General features: G+C 37.9%; 1 protein-coding gene across 1 annotated transcript in view; it reads right to left on the bottom strand.

Moving 5' to 3' along the window:
- Window positions 1–23,021, bottom strand: part of gfpt1 (glutamine--fructose-6-phosphate transaminase 1) — a 37,666-nt gene that overhangs the window by 3,079 nt on the left and 11,566 nt on the right. Inside the window, exons 10-17 of the mRNA XM_051903298.1 lie at window positions 22,667–22,830; window positions 18,392–18,487; window positions 16,306–16,403; window positions 14,823–14,943; window positions 14,582–14,739; window positions 5,052–5,166; window positions 2,505–2,632; window positions 1,695–1,862 (exon numbers count right to left, since the gene is read on the bottom strand). Of these exons, the coding sequence (XP_051759258.1) occupies window positions 1,695–1,862; window positions 2,505–2,632; window positions 5,052–5,166; window positions 14,582–14,739; window positions 14,823–14,943; window positions 16,306–16,403; window positions 18,392–18,487; window positions 22,667–22,830 (1,048 nt within the window). The remainder of the gene's footprint in view (window positions 1–1,694; window positions 1,863–2,504; window positions 2,633–5,051; window positions 5,167–14,581; window positions 14,740–14,822; window positions 14,944–16,305; window positions 16,404–18,391; window positions 18,488–22,666; window positions 22,831–23,021) is intronic.

Below are 23,021 nucleotides of genomic sequence, written 5' to 3' on the forward strand. Positions count from 1 at the left end.
AGATAACTAGGGCTGTACAAAAATAGCAAGCTTTTTAACAATCTTCAATCTATTCCTTCTTAAAGGGTTAGTTCGCCCAAAAATTAAAATAATGTCATTAATTACTCACCCTCATGCCGTTCCACACCTGTAAGACCTTCATTCATCTTCGGAACACAAATTAAGATATTTTTGATTAAATCCGATGGCTCAGTGAGGCCTGCATAGTCAGCAATGACATTTCCTCTCTCAAGGTCCATTAATGTACTAAAAACATATTTAAATCAGTTCATGTGAGTACAGTGGTTCAATATTAATATTATAAAGCGACGAGAATATTTTTGGTGCGCCAAAAAAACAAAATAACAACTTATTTAGTGATGGCCGATTTCAAAACACTGCTTCATTAAGCTTCGGAGCGTTATGAATCTTTTGTGTCGAATCATGATTCGGATCACGTGTCAAACCGCCAAACTGCTGAAATCACGTGACTCTGGCGCTCCGAACCGCTGATTCGACACAAAAGATTCATAACCCTCTGAAGCTTCATGAAGCAGTGTTTTGAAATCGGCCATCACTAAATAAGTCGTTATTTTGTTTTTTTTGGCGCACCAAAAATATTCTCGTTGCTTTATAATATTAATATTGAACCACTGTACTCACATGAACTGATTTAAATATGTTTTTAGTACATTAATGGATCTTGAGAGAGGAAATGTCATTGCTGGCTATGGAGGCCTCACTGAGCCATCGGATTTCATCAAAAATATCTTCATTTGTGTTCCGAAGATGAACGAAGGTCTTACGGGTGTGGAACGGCATGAGGGTGAGTAATTAATGACATTATTTTCATTTTTGGGTAAACTAACCCTTTAAGCCGAGGCCATACTAGACTTTGAGCACACAGTACATTTGCGTTTACTGCCTCCTGCATTACGTATGAATTAGGGGTGGAACGGTTCAGATTTTTATCACGGTTTTAGGGTCACGGTTTCGGTATGGGCTGTGTTCAGTAAAAAAAATAGGACAATTGTCAAATAAAGATAAAGAAAATAAAAACAAATAATCTAACTACAAGAAACAGCACAAATAAATACATGAGAGCTAAGATACACATAAAATAAACAATGCTTTACAGGTTTTTCAGGTATCTAACAGCTTTAAGGTACAGAAATTGATTAAAGTAATTAAATATAAAATAACACTGGATATAAACTTCAACACCCAGGTGATGTCGGCGTAAGTGACTGGTCATAGAGCACACAGCACATCACTGAACATTTGTTTACAAAGAGTGACTGTTTTGTCCATGTTCTTTTGATCATCGCTGTTGTAGCGTATTGGGAAAACAAGAATGCATATCCATCGACTGAAACATACATTAGCCGAATCCGTCTGTCTGTTTTCCACGTTATTGTTTTCAACAAACCATATTATAGATGCGTCGTCAGATTTGGGATGAACCGTGGTGCAAGCGTGTGCTGAACTGTGGGTGGAGAACCGAATGGTTCGATTTTTTACCAAGAACCGTTCCACCCCTAGTATGAATGGAACAAAAAGTGTAGTGTGTACTGAATTGTGATTGGACTGCAACTTGGTTTACAACGTATTTAATCATTTTACCTAAAAATTTTAACACTATGCTATATCTTGCAAGCAGTGACAGGACATGCAAATCTAGTAATGATAAAGGTGGACATCTGAATGGCTCTTACCTGTCTTGCCACCACCTGCTGCAGTGCGTTTTGGCACTTGGTGTACGTGTGGTCTCTCATGATGATCATTATGACAGGCATGAGTTTGTCCACTAGAGCCAGCGGCCCATGCTTCAGCTCTCCAGCCAAAATCCCCTCTGAATGCATGTACGTGATCTCCTTAATTTTCTACATGACACACAAACAAGAGCAATATCATGCTACCTGAGAAGACTGACTAAACAGGAACTATTAGACAAGACAAGACAAAACCCAAAACAAAACACAACTGTTACGTAATCATAATTAGGGAAAAAAAAATAGCTGCATCACATCTTTGGTTCAAAGGCACATTTTTGTGGTCAGAGTTGGCTTAATGCCTCAATGACAGTTCCCCCATCCTCACTTCCAGTGTAAGTGGGGTTTTTTCTTAACCAACACAGTAAAATTGCTTCCTCTGTTTATTTGCGGTTAAACTAAATAAGGCCAAACTTCTGGAAAATTCTAAAGTCCATCAGTTAAGATTTTTATTTTCTTCCTTGTTCTTACTTTCCTAGTAAGACTTAAATAGTCCAGGTCTAATCATTGACATGAAAAACATTTTTTGAAAAACATTTCCCCTGTTTCCACTTGCACATTGATAGCTGATCGCATGTGAACTGAACAAGCACAAATTAAATTTGAGAGCTATGGTGGAGAGGAAAATTAGCAGTGAATAACTGGGGTCTATTCTTCCCACAAAGCTATTATATGGCTTCAGGAGATTTGAAACAGGGGCAGGAGGGGAGTGAGTGATAGATGGGTGAAGAAGGAGGGAAGAAGCGGTCTAACCAAAGCTCCCTCCAGGCAGGTGGCGTAGTGGTAGCCTCGGCCCATGATGAGAACACTCTTCTGTTGATACAGCTCAGTTGCCAACTTCTGTATCTCATCGTCCAGACTCAACACCTCCTTGATCAGATCTAGAGAAAGAGAGACACAAGTGTACAAGTGTAGTTTGTAAATGAATTTGTGCTTTTGTACATTCACACATTAAATATTTAGTATGGCAGAAATTAGTGTACCAATTACAGAAAATCATCAGGGGCCGTATTCACAAAACATCTTAAGGCTAAAAGTAGCTCCTAATTTGCCGATTTAGGAGAAACTCTTAAAAATAATGGGCGTGTCAGTCCTAATTTTAGGACTCCTACATTTTTGCTCTAAGAGTATTTCACAAAGCATTTTAGTGCTAAAACTAGCTCCTAAATCTGTGAAACATTAGGAGTAGTCAAGAGGACTCCTGAGTCACTAAGACAAAAATCACAAACAATCCTAATGGCTGTTGCTGCCAATCCGCCTCAGCAATCCACCCAAAGACACTGTACACCACTGAGGCAATAGCGACAGAGCCTTGGGTGCTAAGCATTTTCTTCATAAATGCGAAAAAATATTTTGATTTATAGATTTGAATCTATGATAAAACGCCCAAAATAAATCTTAAATAAATAAAAAAATATATAAATAAATGTCTGATTACCTGTGGCAGTTGCTTTTACAAGCTCACACTACAAAATAAATAAATAATAATAAGCGTATTTGGTGTGCTGTCCAAGGGGTTCCAGGGCTCAGAGCTCAGAGGAATTTAGCCCAAACCCGTATCCCCAGCAGAGAATGAGAGGAACGGGATGCAGAAAACTATTCGGCTCTCGTCTATACCTCCTCTCGAACTGAAGATTTGAACGCGCTCCTCGCAAACTTTGTTTATAAAACATCATTTGTCGCCTGAATTCCTCTCGAGACGCAGACATGTAAGAAGCTGACAATTAGCTGAACATACTAGTTAATTTAGTGACACTTAGCCTACATTTTATTTGAATATGGCTACATTTTTATTTTAAAATCTTTATTTGAATATGGCAACATGATAGCTCATTCTACAATATTTCTATGATTAAATCGCTGACAGAGACTCCTCCCCCATCAGCCAATCACTGTGTGCATAGTTAGTAAGCGTGTTAACATCATTCATGGCAACGAGGTCAACCCCGCCCTTACTCTTAACTTAAGACTTCTCTCTATTCCTTAGTAAAAGTTTGTCTCAGCAGCTTTGTGAATAGCTTTTAAGAGAAAACTCTTAGCTAAAAACTTTTATGGCCATTTAGGAGAACTCTTAGTGGTAAGATAAAATGTTTTGTGAATACGGCTCCAGATAAGTAGTCATGTTTCATTATGTTATGTTGCATTAATGAAGCCTCAAAAATGTCTTGCGAAAATCTAAAGATTTCTTGAGTCAGAGCTAAATGATTTTCATATATTTCTGTTGTTGTTGTAATGAACAGAAGCTGTCAGAATATGTAGTGATGATTAATTCAAGATTTCCACAAACAGTACGACTTTTTAAAGTTCATAGCAGCACATATGGATGTTCACAAAGGGTAATATTTTTCCCTCTTGTTTTGTGTTGTTGACAAAACAATTTAACCTTGGTTTTTTAATGTTATTAATTATATATTTTTCATAATCTATATGATACTTTTTATCTTATTTATCTTACTATATATATATATATATATATAATACTGTACATGTACAGTAAATGATTTATTTTATGTAATAAATGCAATTTTGATTTTAATCAGTAATGTAATTTTATGTTTCTGGCCAAAGGATCCATTCAACTGAAATATTTAAACCAAGTTTTTTTTTTTTCCCCTTCAAATGTTTGCTTGCTCAGTTTAACTAACTTGCAAGAATCTTTTCAAACTGCTGTTCTACCACAACAGTAGTTGAACTTCAGAGGAAACAGCAGATATAATATCTGCTGCAGCACCCCTTGTGGCAAGGCTGAGAATACGACACATACATGTGTACACATTTCAGAATGCAACTATGTTCATGTACTTGCATACATATGTTTTGGGCCAAAGACTGTAAATACAGTGACCAAAACATGTAAGCATTAATGGCAGAATCAGCAGTTTTTAGCATGAATAGTAAGCTGGAGTGCAGGGGGAACTTTAGTAACTGGCTGCCAACACATTCCCGACCTCATTGGCTTGGAAGGAAGAGCGAAAGAACTGGAGAAAGGAGAGGGAGGGGGGGCGCCCCAGCAGACACTTGTGGTCCAATAAAGACTTCCAACAGTGACTGAGAGAGCTGGCCGAGGCCATCTGCTCCTCCCTGCACACCAATCCGTGAACACAAGCACTTACACGCTCTATGACATCAGCATCTCACCAACATAAATGTACACAAAGAGCAAATGTGTACAAAAAAAAGAGGTTTAGAATTCATATATTGTGACTTATGACTGAGATCACACTAGCAGCCATTCTTGCAGAATTCCAGATAATTCTAAAACAGTCACACACACACACACACAGCTATACTTGTGTTTACCTGGCAGCACTTTGAGGCCTTGAATGATTTCTCGCCTCCGTGGCTGTACAGAGATTCTGTCATCACACATCAACAGGGCGAACATGATGAGAGCCACAAACTGACTTGTGTATGCCTGCAATAGACAAAACAAACAGCACAAAATAGAGTTCAAATGAGCTCAAATGCAATTTGTTTGTATTGTTACAGATGGGGGTCAATCCTATACTCTGACCCACAGTGGTCTGTAATGCCTGAGACAGATCAGACATGCAAATATTTGTTATATTTATTGAATAATCCACAATACCTGTCACCCAACATGCAAACTATGTATTAGAGTTTCTGCGGAACTACCCCAAACTGCAACTAACAATCAGATGCATCAGCAAAGACACATCAGCAAGACTGTTTAGAGTTTCATTTTCACTTTGTTCTCTTTGAAACAGACAAAAAAAAAAATAGATTTGATATAACCATTTAAGAAATGTATAAACATGGTTTATACATTTCCCATCTCATGATTTTCCATTTATATACTTTTGCGAATATATTAATTCAAACACTTTTGAATTGAGAGAACTTGGGTTGCCAAAGACACTATATTGTATTTCAGTCTAAGAGGTGTTATAAAAAATATAAAGAAAAAATAAAACAAAACTGTTTTGGTTGAATGATTTGCCAAACAAGACCAGGGGAAAGAGAAAGGAAAGGTGAATAATGTTCTATCAGCTTCCTATTTTTCTATCCGTCCCAATTTCTCACACGCGCCTTTGATCCCAAAGCCTCTGTGGTTGTAAATCACTTTAACGGCATTCCTCAATGCATACGTTGTCACATTACATGTCTAACTGTAATCCAGCACTATGCTATCATCTTTCAGAGCATATTAAAGCCACTCTCAGTCAAATATGAAGCACATTTATGAAGCATTCAGGACGTCTGACAACATGCTCTGGCTCACTTAAGGTTCTGTGAGTTCACGCAAGATATTTCCAGTGACAGTAGAGGAGCCATGGACAATACACCCACCCTGACAAATCACTAACACATGAGAGCTGATCCATCGACATTACTGTGTCGCTTATTATTTGCAGATGCTTTTCATCTGTGAAGGTTCACTACCTGCAGTGACAGAGCTCCTGTGCAAATCTGAGGTTAAGTAGCTTGGTCAAAAGTTTAATAGTAATTAGGGTTGACAGAATATGATCTTGGTAAGCTGATAGATCTCATTAAACCAGCAACCTTTTTGTCTTTAACCAATTTAAAATAGGCCCAATGCATAGTAATCAAACCCTCCACAGGTTTTGTTGAAATTAAAAACCCAAACCTGCAAACCTGAAGTTAAATATAAAACAAAAAAAGGAGACAAACTCAACTCAAAATCATTCTGTTTGCTCCCAATGAACTACTTTGCAGTGGACAGTGGTGTACTGCCAACCAGTCCATGCAACATTGAGTCACCAAAGCGAAGAATTACTGGCTGACTACAAAGGCTGAGAGCCCCATTTGGGACCACATCATAGTTTAAAAGTTTGTTTCCTCCAGCTTTCTCCAATGCAAACAAACCTTCTGGCTATTATAATAAGGTGTAATACTTAAACTCTAAAATGAAACTTCTAGTTTGAAAGTGTATATTTGTTGTCTGTTCATGCAGAGCAGTGAAAGCTGAAAGCAAAGTGGCATGACAGGAGATAGAAGTAGCATGGGACTTTCACAATGACTACGCATTTTGTGACTTTTTTTCCTGGCAGTGCGACTGCGACTAAATTTGTTAGAGGTCTCAACTGGTGCAACCACCATGTTGCCCAACTGATACGAGCTGCCATTTCTGTTGCATATGAGAAACATCAAATGGCAAACGAAAGCAGAATGAAACCACGCCACTCGTTTGCGCTGCGCAGTGTCGACCATTTATCAGCTCTGAGCAAGCTCAGAACAGGTACTCACAAGCTAATCTTTGATCAGTTACTAAACAGTGCTAGGAGATCCAGTGAGAAGCATTCAAATTCAGTGCAGATTTCTCAGTTATTAACCATAGATATCAGCTCCAAAAGCATTGACATGGAAACCAGGAGAAACATTGTACATTGAGAAACATTGAGAGAAACATTGAGAAAGCTTTTCAATACAGAAATCACCAACATTCACCATGGATTTAATGTAGTAACGTTAACTGTAACGCTATTTCGGCAGAAATAGTCAAATGTTTTTACATTAGGGTTTGAGAGTGAAATTCAAGCATTTTTCAGGGACTTTAAAAGCACTTCACACTTTTTTCAGCACTCCAAAGCTCTTAACATTGTTATTTTAATATATATATTAAAAGTTATTTTTAATGTGATGACCAAAAACATTATTTGTTCAAACACTGTTCCCACTTGTAAAACTAAAAGTTTCAAGACGTAGGAAAATTAAGACTTGGTGGCAAACAAACACTTTTATTTAAAAATGAAAAAGACATTACATTACCACTATAACCAGTAGATCATGGCAGAGGAGCACTTTTTGGCTTATTAGCCACTTCCACCTCTATTTTGTTTCCACACATTTTGCTTTTGAATTTATATTTAGACATTATGAAATCACTATCATAAAATATCAAATCATCAATTTTTGTCAAAGTTTGAGAGATTTGCTATATAGTTTATATACCATTGTAAGAGAATATACAGTACACAAATCAAGTTATGTATCAAAATTTTTATACAGAGCTGTGCGATAATACATTTTTAACTTTTTGCAAAGATATAAACAATCATACAGCCAAAATTTTATATAAATATATATAGCTTTACATGAGTGTACTGAATGTATGCAGGTAAAGTAGGATGACAGTGATTTGCTGTGAGAAAGCGAAGAGACACCACAAGGGACAACCATTTAGGCAATGACAAAAGTTAAGCAGAGTAACTGTACGCACATGAGCAGTGGTGTAAAGCGGGACTACCAATGGGAGCACAAGAAGTGCTACAGTTGGATACCATTGAAAAGTTCCAGTTCTACTCGTTTCAGTGGCAGCTGAAAACAAAGAGGCAGAACAGAAAATGGATCTGAAAACAGTGACACTCCATAGGGAAGCACTGATGTTTTTATGTATGGAATCTTGGAAGGAAACAAAGCTTGCCACAGCAGGAATATTCTGGAAAAAAAGTTGCCTCATGGGAGAGGGAGGACTGCAATCACAGCAAAATCAGGCAAACCAAGCAATATGTTACATCTACATCCAATACAGTGGCTCACAAGATGGGCTGGACATGAGCTAACAGGCTCTAAGCTGTGCTACAACTGGTGCATATTGGTGTAAGTGGGGGGAAGGAAAAAAAAAAAAATCTGTTGCCTGGAAAACATGACTGCAACGAAGTTTGACCGGCAGCTTAACATTACATTTAGGATGTTTTGGTCAAAAGAGTGAAAAAAGAACTGCCGTCAGCTAGACAATCCCATTTCTCAGTCAGAAGAGAGTTATCTTCTCCCCCAACTTAAACTTCCCAATTTTGCAGTTGCAATCCAAATTATTACAGCTGAAATCTGGAAACCCAGGAGCTCAACACTCCAAATAGTTGTGGGTGTGGGTTTAGAGGTTCTCCCTGAGGGACTGCTCTGGTGCTGTGTAGACATGGGAGGATAGTGAGCAACTGCCTGCATCTGTGGAGCAATCCAACAATTCTCAAAGGTCCCAACATTTTAAAAATGTGGTTTAAGGGTAATTTACACAAGCAAGAAGGCCAGATAACTTTCGACTTAAGAGAGCATGATTGTGCATGTTTGGTGGGTGTTATGTAAAAAAACCCCACCAAAGTCTGACACTTCATGACCCTGATCTGGAAAAACATGAATCTGGAACCAAAAGGTAGGAGGATAAAAGATGGATGGATGGATTTCTACTTTCATTGATGGATAGATGCGAAAGTCAGAGTGTCATTCTCTTTGTGATGAGAGTTCCAGTTGGGAAACAGCTTCCAGAATGATCTTAATCCCTCCAAAGGGAATTTATTTGAGACTCTCGAGAAATTATTACGATGACAATGCACCACAGGAAACAGACCACCATTTTACAGTGCAACAAAAAGTCGCCTTTCCACTGTCGGGCCAAACCATTCCCATTCCGATCCAGCCCAGCCGGTACAGATATGGTTTCATTTTCCACTGTGGGGCTGACAACAAAGCTCTTTGAAATCCTCTTTGGAATCAATACAAATGCGTCAGTCATTGCCTTGGTAACGTAAGAATTTACAGATGATATGAGATGTAAATAGCGACCAAGTTATGGAGGACGATCAGATATTTACTTTAATTTTATTAATAACTTGGGTTAACTTCGCTCAAATAGCACAAATAGCCAGCTACAGAGAAACTAGCAGCCAGCCAACAGACAAGTGACCAATCCTGAGTGGCGACGTCACTACACGCATTCTAGCCAACTGTGCTGAGAATTCCGGGCCAAGAATGGTTTGTAATCGTTCCATGCCAAACCAAGCTCGAGTAATTGATTTCCAGAAATTGTACTCCCTGTCACCACAAAATGGCATTATGAAGCTTTTACCAGGACAGACACCCCTGGGAAGAACCTGAGGTGCCTTGCTTAAGGATACAGAGTTGATGGCCCATGGATCACTTCTTTGAAGTAGCAACAACCTGATTACCAGGTTTTTACCTTAAATCACAACATGACTGTATGTTTATCATTAACATAACCAGGAATCTTGGATCTGCAAAAGTGGGCATCAATGCCAGAATGACCTAAATGAGATTTTGCAGTTGACAGTACAGGATGAACAAATACTAAGACCATCTTCTTTGGAGTAATATGAAAAGTAAAAAGGGTCCATTTGGACTTCATACAGACTTTAATATGACCTAACAAACAATCTTTTATATGATCTCTGCATATGTTCACTGCTATGCGAGTATAAATCCAAATTTTTATGATGTGAAGCGGGAGGTGGGGGGGTTCTTTTAAAACTTTGTAACACCTGGTCATTAACAACCTTTGGGAGTCTCTCACAACCTCATCATAATTATTTTTGAAAAACAGAAACAAATAAACCACCGATGAGGGTTTGATCCACAACTGTAGAGTCCTGTGTTTCATTTGAAACCTGGAACATATCCAAGGGAGTCTGTAACATATCGTTTAAACTCAATGAAAATGGCCTGCCCAGAAAGTGGAACTAAATACCAGTGCAGGATTTTGGCAGATGTCCCGTCTCCTCACCCTCATTATTTCACTCATACTTATATGAGCAATTATATCACCTAATTCAGCCTGCAGGCATCCATGTTTCTATCCTAATGAAGCTCTGTCATAAATCAATTGCAGATCTCGTCTTTCTTGCGTGACACATGTTAGCAGTGAAAAAGGACAATATAGGGGTAGAAAGTAGGGGTAGAGAGGCTAGAGCAGCAAGATTATGAAAAGTGCAGTCTACTTTGTAGTCGTATTTCTTCTCTCCATATTAATATCTCTTATCCAGCAAAGTCCAGCTGCTCCTCAGACTCATGATTCCAAAAGCAGTTTTTTCTTTTCACATATTTGTTGTGACTTCATTAGACTTGTATGCAGTTGTCAAAGCAATGGAAGAGTGGTTGAAACAAATGCTCCCAGACCTATTGAGCTGTAGTGGTCATGAAGGAGACACGGGTTTGAATCTAGAATGTCATGTAACAATGGTTCAAGATGGCATGGGACGCTCAAATGTTCTAGTTGTCAATTCTTATCCATTTTATCACATTCAAATCAGAAGTTTTCAACTCAACTATCTCTGTTAAAGGAAAACAAAAGAAAATCTCTCAACTAATATTGTAAACTACATAGGGAGTCAATAGTAGTGCTGGGCGGTATACCGGTTCATATGGTATACCGGTTTCAATTTCGACCGAATTCAATAAGACCGATATGTATTTTTCAAAAACCGCCATACCGGTGTGTAGCTAAAACAGCTGCTGTATCTATTCAATGGCCATGAAGTGCTATGTAGAGCGTATAGAGAGCGGACTTCTATTAACTGCATACCCTTCTTACACTAATAGAAACAACTTTATAACACAACAATAAATAACTCACAAACAATCTGTCTTTAATACTGCAAATACCATGTAGAGCCATATGATTTCCGCGATGCAGAAAACACGGATGAAATCACGGAATCCAGTCACAAATAGAACTTACTGTATAAAGCTGAACGTCACAGATTTTGGCAATTTTTGGATGAATAAATCAAAAGTCGGGCTGTACAATCAATCAGATATCGATACGGACTAGTGTCTGTGAATATTAAATAATTAAATTATTTGATTACATTTTAAACTTAATTGTTAGCTTTATGAACTGATTTGGTTACAATTAATTTTTAATTGTCCTTACAATGTTTATATAATATATTCCCTGTACTCCTGACAGTAAAATATGCAAAAATAAAGGTCCAGTGCAAAAAAACGTGACATACTGTGAAACCGCCAGAATCTTAAAAAAAAAACGTGATAGAGATTTTTGGTCAAACTGCCCAGCACTAGTCAGTAGGTAATTACTGTAATATTGAAGGTTAAAAATGACCAATTTATATAGAAATGCTTAAATTATACACAACGAACTTTTTATAATAATAAAGTTATAATACTAACTTCATAATTACTAGGGTTGGGTACCGTTCACATTTTAACCGGTACCGGTACCAGTATCAGTACCTAAAATTCAGTGCCTTTTTTCGGTACTTTACTCTCTGTGTAATAACAAAAACATTTATTTCAGTGAAGAAAAATAAGTACAAACCTCACAATTTCAACATTTTTTTTATTTATTTAGAATTTTTACACACTAGACAAAATAAACTGTTATGTGTGCGCTGTAGTATGCATGAGAATGTATTACAGCGGAGAATTCAAATGTCACGAAAGAGTTTCTCGCGCTTTCCTTCACTGCTGTTCAGCTGCGATCAGACACATGTGCCTCAGCAGCACAGTAGCACAAAAGTGTTGTTTCATTTTCCCCACAATGCTGTCAGAGCTGGAGTTTGACTAACACCACATGGAAAATATTGTGACAATGTTTAGTATGTAACAACAGGCAGAGCGCGCATGAGAGCGGTTTCTTTGTGGAACGCCGCGATGAGATTAATAACACTCGCAACGCGGACCATAGATCATATACGGACTGGACTAAGTGCGTTTCAAGTTTTTATACACATATTGCATATAGCGTTGTCTCAGTTTGCATCTAGTTTTGTGAAATGTAAGCACACTTCAGAACGTTTAGCATTGCCCTGTGTGTTGTGTTTGAACAAGTTGCTGGGGAGACGTTGCATGGTCTCTCTCTCTTATGTACCTTACTCTCGTGCCCAGATGCATTCTCAGGTACTGAAATTTGGCACTGATTGATTTAATGTGAATCTGTACTTGGTAGTACCGACGTAATTCGGTCGGTGCCCTTAAAAGTACCGAGTTCGGTAACCAACCCTAATAATTACATAATTATGTTTGTACTCCAATTCGTTGTACATATCCAAAAAAAAAACAAAAAAAAAACAAAGCACAAAGCTTATTGTGATTTATTGGATGGGAGGTGCGCTACAATATTCTGTTCCTTCATCAACTGAAAACAGCATAGACTAAAAGATCGATTCTTGGGATTTAAGAATCGATATCGGTTCATAAAAATAAGAAATGAATAAAATAGAGAAGTCAATATTTTTTTACCCAGCCCTACTGCAGCATATTGGACATGTTTCTTGAACAGTTTCCCTGGCTATGGGATAGCTGCAGGTAATTTAAAGCACATAATGAGGGTTATCATGTGGGCCGTTCACTTGGTAATACAAAGTGAATTGTTAAAAGAAGCACTGGATGCTAGCAAATTGGTGGAAATGGGTTGGAGAATGGTATGAATTACGAGGAGGTTTGTAGGGGGGTCTGACACCCCTAATTTAGTCTTAAAATTCCAAAGTATTAACTGTTAACAGTTTAAATCCTCCAAGCTACATATGGAACATTTCAACACCATTTTCAAACAATATTTCAGTAACCCAAAAAGTTAGAGCACAAGAAAGTCAGAGTGTGCATTTTCAGAAGCTTGCGAAAAGAGTGGGAAATTCGGCTTAGGAGGTAACCGTAGAAACTGTGGGCTGCTTGAGCATTAGTATCAGTATTAGATGGTGTACATATATATATATATATATATGTGTGTGTGTGGGTGTGTGTGTGGGTGTGTGTGTGTGTATGTATGTACACTATATTGCCAAAAGTTTTGGGACGCCTGCCTTTACGTGCACATGAACTTTAATGACATCCCATTCTTAATCCGTAGTGTTTAATATGGAGTTGGCCCACCCTTTGCAGCTATTACAGCTTCAACTCTTCTGGGAAGGCTTTCCACAAGGGTTAGGAGTGTGTTTATAGGAATTTTTGACCATTCTTCTAGAAGCGCATTTGTGAGGTCAGGCACTGATGTTGGCTCACAGTCTCTTCTCTAATTCATCCCAAAGGTGTTCTATCGGGTTGAGGTCAGGACTCTGTGCAGGCCAGTCAAGTTCCTCCTCACCAAACTCGCTCATCCATGTCTTTATGGACCTTGCTTTGTGCACTGGTGCGCAGTCATGTTGGAACAGGAAGGGGCCATCCCCAAACTGTTCCCACAAAGTTGGGAGCATGAAATTGTCCAAAATGTCTTGGTATGCTGAAGTATTAAGAGTTCCTTTCACTGGAACTAAGGGGCCAAGACCAACCCCTGAAAAACAACCCCACACCATAATCCCCCCTCCACCAAACTTTACACTTGGCACAATGCAGTCAGGCAAGTACCGTTCTCCTGGCAACCGCCAAACCCAGACTCGTCCATCAGATTGCCAGAGAGAGAAGCGCGATTCGTCACTCCAGAGAACACGTCTCCACTGCTCTAGAGTCCAGTGCCGGTGTGCTTTACACCACTGCATCCGACACTTTGCATTGCACTTGGTGATGTAAGGCTTGGGTGCAGCTGCTCGGCCATGGAAACCCATTCCATGAAGCTCTCTACGCACTGATCTTGAGCTAATCTGAAGGCCACACGAAGTTTGGAGGTCTGTAGCTATTGACTCTGCAGAAAGTTGGTGACTTCTGCGCACTGTGCGCCTCAGTATGCGCTGACCCCGCTCTGTGATTTTATGTGGCCTACCACTTTGTAGCTGAGTTGCTGTTGTTCCCAATTGCTTCCACTTTGTTATGATACCACTAACAGTTGACCGTGGAATATTTAGTAGTGAGGAAATTTCACGAATGGACGTATTGCACAGGTGGCAACCTCTCACGGTACCATGCTTGAATTCACTGAGCTCCTGAGAGTGACCTATTCTTTCACAAATGTTTGTAGAAGCAGTCTGCATGCCTAGGTGCTTGATTTTATACACCTGTGGCCATGGAAGTGATTGGAACACCTGAATTCAATGATTTGGAGGGGTGTCCCAGTACTTTTGGCAATATAGTGTATGTATATGTAACCTTTTTTTTCTTTTGATGGCAGATGACAAAAAAAAAGAGTACTTGATAAATTAAGAAACAACCAAAAAAGCAGAACCCACCTTAGTGCTAGCCACACCAATTTCTGGGCCAGCGTTGATGTGAATGCCACAGTCTGTTTCTCTGGAGATGGAGCTGCCCACAGTGTTGGTGATGCCGACTGTCAGAGCTCCTCTCTCCTTACAGTAGCGCAGAGCCAGCAGGCTGTCTGCCGTCTCTCCTGAACACACACATCAGAGTTCAAATGCCTGTCTTTTATTATAAACATAATACACAGCTTCACACACAGACACATGAGCTAACCTGACTGACTGATGAAAAAGCACACATCATCTCGGAAGACAGGCGTGTTTCGATCCAGGAAATCACTGGCCAGCTCCACCATGACAGGAAGTTCAGTCAGTTCTTCCAGTACCTGACGTGTCTAAGCAGGAAACAGCAGCAAGAACCAGTTATGTGTAATCAGACATGACAATAAAATGAAAGTAAATGTGATAAAGCCATTTTATTTGTCATATATAATTTTTAAAATCATTTTATTGTTTTTCCTCTGAAGTCAACTTATGACTGTCACAGCCTTTAAAAAAAAAGTTCACAATAATATTCCATTCTTTTTAGAGAAATTTCGCAAGTAAAAAGTGTTTATTGTTTATAGTCAATAATGTAGCAGTGTACGAAATCACTTTCAAGCCAAGCAGCTTTCTGTTGGCCAACACGGCGAATCTGCGTAACAGACTTGAGCCTATCACAAAATCTGAGTGGTGAAATCTTGTGAAATTTCAGATCATGTGGATATCTATTGAAATGACTGGATTCCTCCTGCAAAGATTTATTGAACAATAAATGAGACTTTTTGTACATTCCCTATGTGCATGTAAAATGAATAAAAGCAGGTCCAATATGCTGCGCTTTCCCCTCTTTCAAAAGCAGCTCATTTACATAACATTATATTGTTTTTGCAGTTTAGTGTCAGTAGATGATCTTTTCAAAACGGCAAGGAAAAGTTTTGAAAGTTACAGAAAATGTTGTTTCATAGCACACTGAACTATAATTTCAAAAGATCAAGGAAAAAATTGATTTCTCCTTATATAACCCCATTTAAAAGCTGGATTTAAACTTGTACACGTCTCTGTCGCCCCTTCACACCTGACAACAACATGTGTTTCATATCCAGACAATCTTCAGCTGGACTGCATTGTCACTTTGGATTCCAAGTCTCCAATGTGATCGGATTCAAATATTTCAAAATGATTTCTGTCATATGAGACAATAAATAAGATATCTAGTCTATTGCATTTCCCTATTTAGAAACTGTCTTACGTGAGACATGAGTGAAGACTCAGCAAATCACGCACAGAGAAAGTCATATGTTACTTATAATACTTTTTCATATATTTACTTTTTGTTTAACAATTTGGACAAATAATTTATTAGCCAGTAGTGTTCTAATAAAGACAGATAAAGGGAGAAAGGCTGATGTTCTCAGCACTGTCATGTTAAAAGTCCAGCGGCTATCAAAATATTATGCAAATGACAAAATCCAAATTACAGAGTAAACAGAAAAATTTATCGGGCAATAATTAAGAAATAATTTATATTATATTGACATTTCAGCCATTGGTGATATATTAGTTGCTCACTAATTGAAACTTTTAAAATAAATGTTTTCATGAACGAATTATCATTTACAGCCCCAAATGTGGCGTCACAATGTGTCTTCAGTTCAACCCATACCAATGTCAGGTGTGAAGTGGGCCTGTATTTGTTTGTTTAGTGATGTACATACTGCAACTCCAGCATGGTAACTAGTCCCACAGGCGATCATGATGAGCCTTCGACATCTCTGGATCTCTTTAATGTGGTCTTTCAGCCCTCCCAAGATCACTGCACACACACACACACACACACATTAAGAATATCCAGTAAAAAAGCAGAAAATCCAGGAAAAAAAAAAAAAAACAGCTATTTCCAGTAAACTTGCTATTAATCACTCTACTGAAATCTGATGATTTGCTCATGAGTCCAGTTTTATGGACAATGATGCATTAAATTGATCATTCAGTTTTACCAAACTCAACACAAAGTAAGTGTAAAGGAAAACATCTTAATGTCAGCTAGGGCTGCACGATTATGACAAAAATCATAATTGTCGATTATTCCCTTGAAACTGTAATTGCGATTATTAATTACGATTATTACAATTTACATTGAATGATGTTATGAATAGCTTTATATCATTGCTTGAAGCAATAATCATGTTTTGCTTGGTCTGCTCAAAGTCGCACTGGATTTTCTCTTTAGCGTAAGGTTGAGAGGTCTGTCTATCACTCTTTTCCATGTTTGTAGAGTTAGTTCATGGAGTAAATATATAGGCTGTGGTGTTGTCACGATACTGGAATTTCTAACTTCGATACGATACCTGAAAAGTACCGATATTCGATACCATTTTCGCACAGGGGAAAAAAACAATGTATATAATGTCATATAGATATTTTTAATATTTCTTTTTTTGTCCATTATTGAAAGTCTAGGCAATCAAAAATTTCTTCTGAAGAGATCACTTTATATGATAAAGCTTTTAAGCTTTTTTCATATATAAACGTTGATCAGTTACCATTACAATTATCTCACAAATATTTGCTAACTCAATGCATTTGATTTTACAGTGGGGTAATTTTGTTGCAATATCTTACACACAGCACAAGGAAGCTTGATTTCAAATGGTAAACTGAATTTAAAAAAAGACCGTAATAAAATAAGAACAAATGAACAAATTACTAACAATAGCACAAATAAATACAATAGAATAAAGATAGAAATTAAATAGACTGCTTTCTTTTTTTCAGTTAGGTCTAACCGTAGTAATCAGGTAAGAAACTTAATAAAGAAACAAAGCAATCAAATGTAAAATAACATTGGATAATATTCATTGTAAAATGAAATACAGATTAATCAATTAAAGTTACAGAAGTTAATCAGTCAAGAGCACTAAGTGATTTTCTCTTTGTCTTTTGTTGTTTGATTAACATTAACAACATAGAAAGCAGCACTTTTATTCGGCTACTGTCCCTTTAAGACATGACGAACGCACGGACACATTCTTTCTGAACTGTGGGCATTGTGACATTGTTTCTGAGTGTATTTGACCATTAATAAACCGCGAAAAAGAGCTTATTTTGGCACTTGTATGTCAAAGGCGGCTTTACTATGTGTCTGCGCTTCGAAATTCAGACCCGGTCACACCAACACTATTAAACCGGAGAGCATGAGACGATTGAATGAGAGGAGGCGCGTGCGTCTCAACTCGCTGTCAGAGAGGAGAGCAAGAACGCGCAGCTGGTATCGGTGTATCGATACTGCAGGAAGGAGTATTGGTATCCTTTCTGATATTTCAGTATCGATACATATCGAAATATCGATATTTTTGACAGCACTAGGCTGTGTACACGGCTTTTTAAAAATGGCGGGTCCTGGTGTTTGACATATCAGGGTACACCTATGTCACTGGTAGCTCTGTGCTTTTGTGCTGGGTTAGATTTTTTATACTCCGAAGTAGTCCTGATTCGCCTCTCGCAACGGAACATGCTCTAAACAGACCTCTTAAACACGCAGAATAATGTAAGTGGATATTTTTCCTTGTAATCGCGCCTTTGAACGATTACGAAATCGTGGCATCCGTAATCGTAAACGCAATTAGAAATTCGATTAATTGTGCAGCCCTAGTGTCAACTGGTAAATGTTTGGAAATACATATACCATTCGTGTTAAATCCATGTAAGTGTTTCTAAGGAACTTCCCTTGTAAATTCCCTTGAAACTTTGCCCAGATCTGGTTGGGAAATGATTCACTGATCTGAGCACAGCTGGTCTCACCTGTGTTGTTCTCGAAGTTAACTCTTCCTCTCATGGTGTTGACCACTGACTCTGGCTGCTCAAAGATCTCCTTCTGCATGAAGGAACTGAAGTTTCCTGTTTGTAAAGAAGAACCAGGGTGATGTTAGTAAGTGGTAAAGCACATTAGAATATTGAAGAATGTTGTGGTGAAGCATGAAATGGACTTCATTCTGTTGTCAATTATGTCATATTTTTGAGGAAATATCATCTGGAACTGTTCTCATCTCAAATGGCATCCGGGAGGCGTTATAAGCAATGACTGAAAAAATCATAAATTGCTGATTACAGACAGTGTCTTTGATAGGATTAAGAGATTTTAGCCACTGACGCCAATCAAAACCAAAGCCCTTCATTTTCTGCTCAATTATAAACGCTTCATTAATTATTTTCTCACAATATTATTGAGAAACACAGCAAGAATGCTATTCCCCCGAATTTAGGTCATGAGAATTGGCTTTTCTCACACATAAGTCAGATGAAATTTAGGGGGGTGAGGAGAAATGGGGGAAGAAGTGGATGGAGGGATGGAGGAGGAGCAAAAAAGGAAGAGAAATACAAAGCAGTGCACATCTGAAGCAATGCACTTCCCTCTGGTGGCCATAAAGCAAGTTGCACATTTGCTCTCTGACACATGGCAACTTCACAAGCTCAACAGAAATATAGACTGCTAGTCTCTGCCTCAGTCCTCAGTCAATCAGAATGCTCAACTGCAATGTCACTTCCAGGAGTCAGGGTGCACAGATTTTCATCAGTTCACTTAAAAGGTAGAGTGGACCGGACTGTATACTGAACTGAAAGCTGCTTTTTGACATGTAGGTGGCAGTGCTCCCTGACAGGAACTACCTGGATGGAGACATCTAAAGAGGAACCTCAGCAGTATACAACCACAATCTTTCGTCGTTTTCACCATTTTTCTAATGACAGCTTTCTGAAACATTCAATTCGATGCAGGTCAGATGTTATAAACGACAGTTATAACATCACATCTAAAATGTCAGAAAGGTATAAAATAAAGAATTTCCACTGTAAAGTATCCTGCACAAGTTGTGCTTGTGAAGGTGTATTGTGTATATTATATGTAATATATGATGTATTCAAGGCTTGACTAACTTTTTTGCTCACCAGCCACTGGGGCTAGTGGTTTTCCAAACTTACCAGCCACAATTTTACATCGATACCATAGGGGAAAAATGCCACATAGATATTTTTAATTTTTAATGTCTTATAATTTGGCAGCAGGTATATTAGGCTGCTGTCACTTTAAGACCTGACACACAGATCCATTATACTGTTACACATGCGTTTTCTTTCTCAACTGTTTACGTTGACTTAAAACATAATTTACTGTATGTACGTGAATACTCCCCAAGACTGGCATTTTGACATTATTTTGTGTGTATTTGACTGTTTAAGCGCAATAATCAGTAAAAAAATAACTAAATTTAGTACTGAGAGGCGGCTTCATGTGCATGCACTTTTGGTGCGAGTAAAAAAATCTGCAGGAATGAGTAAAATTATACACAAAACGCGCAATCCCATGACGAAATTCAAACCCTGTAACACCAACAATATTCATCTGGAGCAAATGAAAAGAGTGAGTGAGGGGAGGCGGGTTTTGTGTGTCAACTCACTGTCGAAAAGATGAGAGAGCGAGAAAGCTCAGCTGGTATCGCGTATCTATTCTGCGGAAAATGAGTATTGGAAGACTTTATATATTATATATATAAAATGTATATATTACATATAAAATTCAACATGCCAAAGTGGCTAGTAGGAGTGACTGCGTTACACGCCACTGCTGAAATACACCCGCATTTGGCGGGCATTAATGTCAAGCCCTGCATGTATTACATGTATCTTAAGACACATTTTTTCCTGTTTGAGAAGCTGTTTCACTCGGATATACATCACAATAGGGAAGGAAAGACTATTATAACTTTAGTTTCATGTGCACAAGACATGAATGGCCCATTCCTAGACATTTCTAAGATGCATTTGATTAATATTATTAAATAACATTAATAATTTCTGTTTTAATTTTTCTGATTCCATCTTAATGCTTTGATTAAATTTTAATAATCAAAAAGGATGTCTATTGGATCTATTGAATTCATAAAAAATAAGAAAATTACTAAAATTAACAATAATAGAGACCTATGAAATATGTTTTTTTTTTTTTTCAGAAATTCTGTGTTCTATCTGTTTTTTATTCTGTGTTTTATAATTTAACACACATTTATTATCAAAAACTATGGTAATCAAATGAATGCATATGAATGTATAAAAGCATTCAATTAAAACATAATATATAATAATGTCATATTCCTTAAATATTGTTTTAATAAAATGTATTATTATTCATATTGTTATTATGTTTTGTGCAAGAGCGAAGAAAATTCATGTGTGACCGAAGAGATTTACACTTGTGCATTACTTAGATTTACTCTTGTGTTACAATAATGCTCTCTAAACATTTGGTGCTATAATAACGGCATAATCAATTCAACACAATCAATTCAAAGAGCAAGAAAGAGTAAAGAGTAAAGTGCAAAGAGACAAAGGCCTCTGCTAAACATTTGCAATAATTTACTTCAAAATGACACAAAGAAAAATTAAGCACCTCCTACAGCTCCTTTACCATTAGCTAAAACAAGAGTTGCTTATGTGCAAAAATGAAAAAATGTTCATGAAATGAGGATTAGTTCATGCAGTGAGAAATGTCCCATTTCAGCTATTCAATTTGTCCAGATGTTTCAAAACAACGTGATAGTGGTCCAAAAGGCCAAGTTTTCATGTGAAACTGGTGTGCAAATCAATGTTTGAGCAAATCAATGTTGAGTTGTCCTCTTTGACACTCTCTCTGATTTATGCCAGTCATTTCTCTCTTTCTCTCTTGTATGGCAAGAGTAAATAAAAAAGCTGTATTAAGAAGCTTGTCCTTAAACATCCTGTAAACATGTTTAACAATGCGAACTTAATGTGGGTCACACAGGGTGTGGCTGGTTCACAGCCAATCATCTGTGTATTTCTTCCATGCCATTTCTGTAAAAGGAGATTAATCACGTCTAAAAACCTCTTCGATTTCTAAGAAAACGTCACTCAATCACGTCAGAGGAGTAACCTCAGACTATACAGGGGAAATACGATCAACAAAAAGAAAAATTTTTCAAACATAGCAAATAATCACGTGTGCATGTCAGTTTCTGATTATCCTCATATGCTCTATGCTCATCAGCATAAAGCGCCATCCACACCAAGAACGATAACTATATCTATAAAGGTTTAATAATCGTTTAATTCTAAGAGAATAGGGAAGTCCACACCACGACGATAATGACACAAAGGAATAATATCGTTGGAATCAATTTCAGAACTATTTTCTTTTCCACTTGATGAATGATAAAAACATTGACAGCCAATCAGAACCCACCCGAAGTGCTCGAGCATTTAAAAACGGCCGACAGCAAAACTGCAGCGTGCTTATTCTAAAGAGAATATTATCATCTGGAAGCTAATATAGTTATTGTTATAGTTACTGCTCTTGGTGAGAACAGGCCTTATGTCTGATCACATTCTTGCCTGCCAATTGAAGTGACATGTTTGCAGGCTCGGCTTATCTGTGGTTTTAATACATGATATTAGCAGTAATAAATGAATGGTTAACTTAACTTAACTGCTTCCTTTGAAAGCTCCTACCTTGGAATTTTATTTCCAGCAAACTGAATAAGACTAGGGCTGATTATTGACAAATTTCACAATTCAAACTGATCCGATCTGGATATATATGTACAGTACATGTCAATTTTTCTCAGGGGGAAAAAAAATGTCTCAACTAATGCTGTAAACTATACAGGGAAACCTGTAAATAAAAAAAATTAACAACTGCTTTTTGTACAATATTTAAATGCAGGCAGTTTTTATAATAATAAAGCTCCTCTCTAGAGTTATTTAGTTTAGTTGACTAACAAGTTATGGTCATTGAATTGCTTTTCTGAGGTGAATGTAACGTTAAGTAACAATGTTTACAAGCCGTTTTACTAACATCTTTCTGCAGTTGAAACACTGATTGAGTGATTATATGACACATGATACATTTCGGTAAGTTCTACTGTGTCTTTCAACATACCTTCTGATGTTCATTCATGTTTATTTCATGCTATAAGTAGTAAAGAGGAAGAGCCAATCAATCAGGTTGGAACTGGTGATTTCAATCAGCTCTTGCCATTTTTGTGTACAACATGCATCTGTCCTTACCCTTCATGATCTGCTGCAGTTCCATCTGAAGGGTCTGGATGGCGCGGGCCGGATGGTCTCCCGCTGTGCGCTTGATCCGATGAATGGAGAGGCGGCCGTCACTCACAGCCGCAATATCATCGTCCTCGAGGAAGATGACCCGATTGGTGTGCTCGATGACAGCACTGCAGTGACAAAAGCACAGTCATATAAATAAGTTCTGTCATGAAACTCTAGATGGCGCAGGCTGATGGGTCCTTAACCCCAACCTGATGACAATCACATCATTAACTACAGGACAAAAGCTGATTCGTTTCTGCTGTATCTGTAGCTGATGAGCTTGCAGCTCAACATTTACATTCACAGCAGTGTGTCT

This window comes from Ctenopharyngodon idella, chromosome 8 (assembly GCF_019924925.1).
Source record: "Ctenopharyngodon idella isolate HZGC_01 chromosome 8, HZGC01, whole genome shotgun sequence".
Lineage (NCBI taxonomy): Eukaryota > Metazoa > Chordata > Actinopteri > Cypriniformes > Xenocyprididae > Ctenopharyngodon > Ctenopharyngodon idella.